General features: G+C 37.7%; 1 protein-coding gene across 1 annotated transcript; it reads right to left on the bottom strand.

The window, feature by feature from the left end:
• LOC103517050 (proline-rich protein 4-like) lies at window positions 1-1171 on the bottom strand. The gene has a single exon (XM_026829289.1). It carries the CDS (start codon window positions 1103-1105, stop codon window positions 278-280), a length of 828 nt encoding a protein of 275 aa, XP_026685090.1. The 5' UTR covers window positions 1106-1171; the 3' UTR covers window positions 1-277.
• Window positions 1172-5678: the final 4507 nt, after the last annotated feature.

Genomic DNA, 5678 nt, shown 5'->3' with positions numbered 1-5678 from the left:
AAACATACGTATTCCACACATGAGATAAGTAGTTCTTTTACTTGTCTCATTTGATGAAACACACCAAAGCCCGATATTTGATCAAATCCTTCGAGATCTCTTTTGGATATTAGACGGACTTGTGTTACCCTTTGAATTGTTTTGATTGCGCCTTCAATCAGGTCGCATTCAGTCAGTTTCGTTTATGTCTAATAGGAAAACATGAGTGACTTGGTTGTCGTTTTTGTATTGATTTTGATTGTTGTTGCATGGCGGCGGAACGGCGTATCAATTACGTTTAGTAGTGGTGACCTTCATGGGAGTAGTGGTCAGATGGAAGGTCGGTGTATTTCTCATGATGATGGACATGGTCTACATGGTCGTGCTCGTGGATGTGGACTGGCACATGCTTGACAACTTCATAAGGAACTGGCACCTCCACTGGGACCTTGACGGGGACTTTGACTGGATAGGGGACATGTTTCTCAACGGGGTATGGGACGTGTTTCTCTACGGTGACTGGGTAGGGTTTGGGTACTTCCACTGGGTATGGCTTGTCGACGGGGACCTTGACTTCATGGGGGACTTTCTTCTCGACAATGTAAGGGACTGGCTTCTCAACTGGTACATGGACTGGGTAAGGTCTGTCAACTGGTACTTTCACTGGGTATGGGACGTGCTTTTCAACATGGACGGGGTACTTCTTCTCAACAACCACGTGGTATGGTTTTGGTACAGGGACTGGGTATGGTTTGTCTACGTGAACCTTGACTGGGTAGGGCACATGTTTGACTACTTCATATGGGGTTGGTACCTTGACGTGCACTGGGTAGGGGACCTTCTTCTCAACAGTGACTGGGTATGGCTTGGGCACATGGACGGGGTATGGTTTGTCTACTGGAACTTTCACGTGGACAGGGTAGGGAACTTTCTTCTCAACGGTCACTGGGTATGGCACTGGAACTTCCTTGTGGATGGTGATTTCCTTGACATGTTCATGATGGTGGTGACCATAGTCCTCACCTCCACCATAACCTTCGTCATAGAGACTTCTCTTCTCGTTCTTGGTTTCGCTGCAAGAGACAGTGGCTACAACCACCAGAGCGACTGCTACGTAACGTAACATGTTATTGGAACTGTTCAGGTCACTAGAGTTTATTATGAAAACAGAATATGTTTAAATCTAATACAACTGAAAGGAATAAATTGTTAAACGGTTAATTTGATTTTTTCGTTTTTCAAAAAGAACAGAATTCATAGCTTTTATTTTGTGGGAATGTACTCATCAAACCAAAAAGGTTCTCATAAAAATTGTAATGAGAGCAATTCGTATCGGAAACGAGAAGTAACAGTGATTGAAATGCTACTGGTGACAATGTTATCCTGTCACCTGCCAATATCAACAAGAAACTACACCCAATGATAACTAGCATATAAAAACAAGAGCATTAACATTAGTCATGTATGTCACATACCTATGTACCTTACTCATGTCACTTTACAATATTCCAAAGTTATGTAAAGTAAGATAGGAATCATGCAGCAGTCAAAGCATACTCGTATGCATGTACATGGTGTTTCTAATCATTAAAACAATACCTAGGAAACGACCTGGATTTTGGCCTAGATCCTTTGGAACAGTAACTAGGTATTACCTATTACAACATAATAAAGAATAAACCCGTAGTGCACAATAACTACTCATACTAACAATTTCACTTTAACTGATTTGGCTGATCGACGAGTGAATGCCGATATTTTGTTTTTTAAAAAACTTTTGAGAGGGGATGTTGATTGTCCCAAACTGTTAAGCCTTGTATCATGGGATTGCCATAGACGAACGAGACAACAAAATACATTTATTACTAAAAAGTGTAAATCCAATTATATTTTCTTTGAACCAATCAATAGGATGATGAGAGTCATGAACCAAGAAAATTATTGATTGATTAATCTTATTTATTTGTTATTTATTAGTTATTATTTACTATGTATATTTTATTTTTTCTTTTGTGGAACTATTATCTGTGATATTTTTTCTTTTATTATTATTTGTTATTGTATTATCTATTACTTATTCTGTTTTGTATTAATGTACTCTTTTTTTGTAAATGATTGTATTACTTACAAAAGGCATCTTGCCGTAAATACATATACCACATATATTTACTTCGGTACGTATGTACCTATAAGTAGGTAGGGTATACATACTCTTAATGTATGAATATGGTGGTACCTACCAACATAAATACATTTACATACCGTACATAGGTATTCATGGTGTACTTTTAGGTAGGTACCTACCTAAATAAATCAGTGGCGTAGCGTGGTCTAAATTCAAGTGTAAGGCGTGTAGGGTACTAATTTCCATCATCCATGCTCTTCATGGATTGGCATAGACAAGTATAACTAGGTACCTACCTACCTTCCCAGTTCCACACTCGCCTTAGTATGCCTGATAATCCTGACTAGGAAAATTGTTCAACTATAAAAAAAAAAAAAAACACGAACGAAAAAACAATGGAGAAATGTGTACTTTAAATTTGATATCCATAAACTTTGAAATGGACGCCACGTTTAGGAGTTATAAGCGAAAAATAATGACAAATACAAAACAGAGCGAAATTTCGGCCGAGTTTCTGCAGGTTTTTGCCGCCCGGCCAAATAGATGTTCCCCTGAACTATCGAGTTCTCAATCATTGGTATCACACTTTCGCCTAAAAGATATATGAACAAGAAAGTTGTTTACACCTAATTATGCAAGGTGGACTTCATCTTAGATTTCTATTAAATGATTTAAAAAAGCCCAAAATGAAGAAAATGAAAAAAAAAAAAAAAAATAGATGAAAAAAAAAAATCGTTTGGAGGGATTTGAACCCGAGCACTCCTAATACCTACGGGTCTTGGGTGAGCGCCTTGACACCTCGGCCACTCTTCCGGTGAGAGGAGCGGGGAGAAATAGCAGTTATATTATCTTTTCAAGCGACAATGAGAACAAAAATCAACGGAACGATTCAACATTCAAACATGCTTCACATTCACACATTCAAAAGAGTATCGTCAGCATAGGAGCATAGTCGTACACGCTTCCTTTGTTCTAAGGCGTCCTACGCATTCTCACTATTAACACGCCGATCCAATTCCATACCAAAAATAGATTGGTTGGGCAAGTAATACCCTTTCATACATGTAGCGGTGTAAAGGTGCCCTGCATAAGTGTTCTTACTGTATCTTATCCCGACGCATGGGGAATTTTTATCCCTTTTCAGGGATTTTTCAAGGTCTGACTGGGAAAAAAATGAATTTAGGATTTTAGAGGGATTTTTAACCAATTTTAGTGATAATAATTTTTTATTCATCTAATAAAAATACATTAATTATTAAAGTCAATATTAAGGGTATTTAAGTGAAATTTCGAGTGTATAGGCCGGGCCATACACGCCTTATATGGTACGCTACGCACTGAAATAAATACATCTAGGTATAAGTATAAATAGGTACCGTACCTACTTGTGTTCGTTGTTTCATCATTGAAATTTGAGTTCAATGAAGTTGGTTTCAACAAAAAATAAAAGGGTAGGATTTCAACCCATATTTCGAAATCAGTCGCCGGATGGCCTCTAAGAGTTAAATTAAACCCATGTTTAAATTCTCGATCATTAGTCCGTCCTTCCTTTATTATTACTAATAATAAAAGGCATAGTGGACGGACTATTGTCATTCGCTTCGGTGTCTGTCTGTCTGATCAGGTCTGTCTGTCTGTCCCCATAGAAGGACTATCCAAACCTGGTCGACCTATATATCAAAATTAAAGGTCTTTTTACCAGGATCACGAAAGGTGGTGGAACACAAAAAACCAAAAAAAAAAAAAAAAAAAAAAAAAAAAAAACTGGTTTTGGGGGGTTTTTTTCACATTTTCTCACACAAATGAGGTCTGATCTTGAAATTTTTCGCGACGACCTATGAACTCAAAGCGAGAAAGTTTAGATAACATTTAATTCAGTCGTTATTTTAAGACCGGTTTTAGCGTCACCTATGTTAAGCTACGGCGAGCAAGGCCAATAAATGGATGGGTGACTTGAACCTTATATTGGGAATAAAGGGAGAACGGGCTCTAGTCTTGATTTTAAATCATTACATGAAAGTAAAATCGAAAAATCAAATCAAGAATAATAATAAACTGAATATTAAACAAATTAGGTAGGTACATAGGTACTGATTTTCTTTAATCACGATTGAATAAACTACGGGCTAAAAAATTCCCGGAGGGACGGACCCAGCTTGTTTTTGGATTAACGTCATTGTATAACTGCTAATTGTTAAGGGTTTTAAATGACGTGGGTTGTACCCTCCATTCGACGACAGGCTACCCCCCTCCTCATATCTCAGCCTGAGTAGGGCCGGGAAAAAACAGCAGGACGCAATTGCCCAGCTTGTCACCCATCCGATACCAACCATGGGAAACGTTGCTCAACTTTAGTGATCCATGGGGAATTAGTTCGTTCAACGTGCTATACCCTATACCTCAGCCGCCGCGCGCCGCTGGCGCTCTGATCTTCCGTCTGGCCTTAAATAAATTATTGTTTACAGTTTTACACTCTTATTACACTATAAAAAGATTAATAAATAATCGTACATACTTAATATGTAGGTATAGGTACATATTATAGATAGGTACCTACTTACTGCAATACTCTTGAAATTTGAAATAAATTTACTTAGGTATCTACCTCATTGCCTATGTATAGTAGGTATGTAGGTACAAGGTACATATGCATAAGTATAAGTACCCAAGTGCCCTTATTGCCATCCATGCTCCCGTTTATTTTGAGAACAAAATAATAACAATAATATTATTTGCCCGTTCTGCAGATGCGCAGACGTTTCCGGCTTTCTAATGGAGCAGTTGCAAATGAACCCATTTGCAACTGCTCCATTGACACTTCGCATGTAAAAGATAATTACTTATGTAGTAGGAAATATTTTTATCATTACGTTGTAATACAACAGCTGAGGGAGTTATACAAAGAAAAGGAGTTGAGAGAATAGAAGAATTAGGGAATAGAATAGATTAAAGCTGTTTATCCTGCTTGAAAGAGACTAAAAGTCCCTTTAAGTACCCCAGCAGTCTAAACAAGGTCTCGTTTATTTTGTGGGTTTAATAACATGTTACAACAAAGGTTTAAAACAAAAGACCTTGCTTAATTATAAAAGAAAAGATGATGCATGCTTAGGAAACGAAAATAAAGATCTCTTTACGCTTATTTACCTTCAGCCCTTCAGTAAAGGTAATAACACACTACTGTCACGTCACGTGATAGTAGTGTGGCTGTCCTGAACGAAATCACCTACAATATTATGTGAAAACTTTGAACTACATCTTTCTGACTCCCCATGACCCTGCTTGAAAGAGACTAAAAGTCCCTTTAAGTACCCCAGCAGTCTAAATAAGGTCTCGTTTATTTTGTGGGTTTAATAACATGTTACCACAAAGGTTTAAAACAAAAGACCTTGCTTAATTATAAAAGAAAAGATGATGCATGCTTAGGAAACGAAAATAACGATCTCTTTACGCTTATTTACCTTCAGCCCTTCAGTAAATGTAATAACACACTACTGTCACGTCACGTGATAGTAGTGTGGCTGTCCCGAACGAAATTACCTACAATATTATGTGAAAACTTTGAACTAGGTACATC

The sequence above is a fragment of the Diaphorina citri genome, unplaced genomic scaffold, assembly GCF_000475195.1.
Source record: "Diaphorina citri unplaced genomic scaffold, Diaci psyllid genome assembly version 1.1 scaffold1734, whole genome shotgun sequence".
In the NCBI taxonomy this organism is placed as follows: domain Eukaryota; kingdom Metazoa; phylum Arthropoda; class Insecta; order Hemiptera; family Psyllidae; genus Diaphorina; species Diaphorina citri.
The sequence above is the reverse complement of the archived record's forward strand: the minus strand, read 5'-3'. Positions and strand labels throughout refer to the sequence as shown.

Coding starts and splice junctions, on each gene's coding strand:
- LOC103517050 (XM_026829289.1), bottom strand. CDS start 1,105: ATGTTACGTTACGTAGCAGTCGCTCTGGTGGTTGTAGCCACTGTCTCT.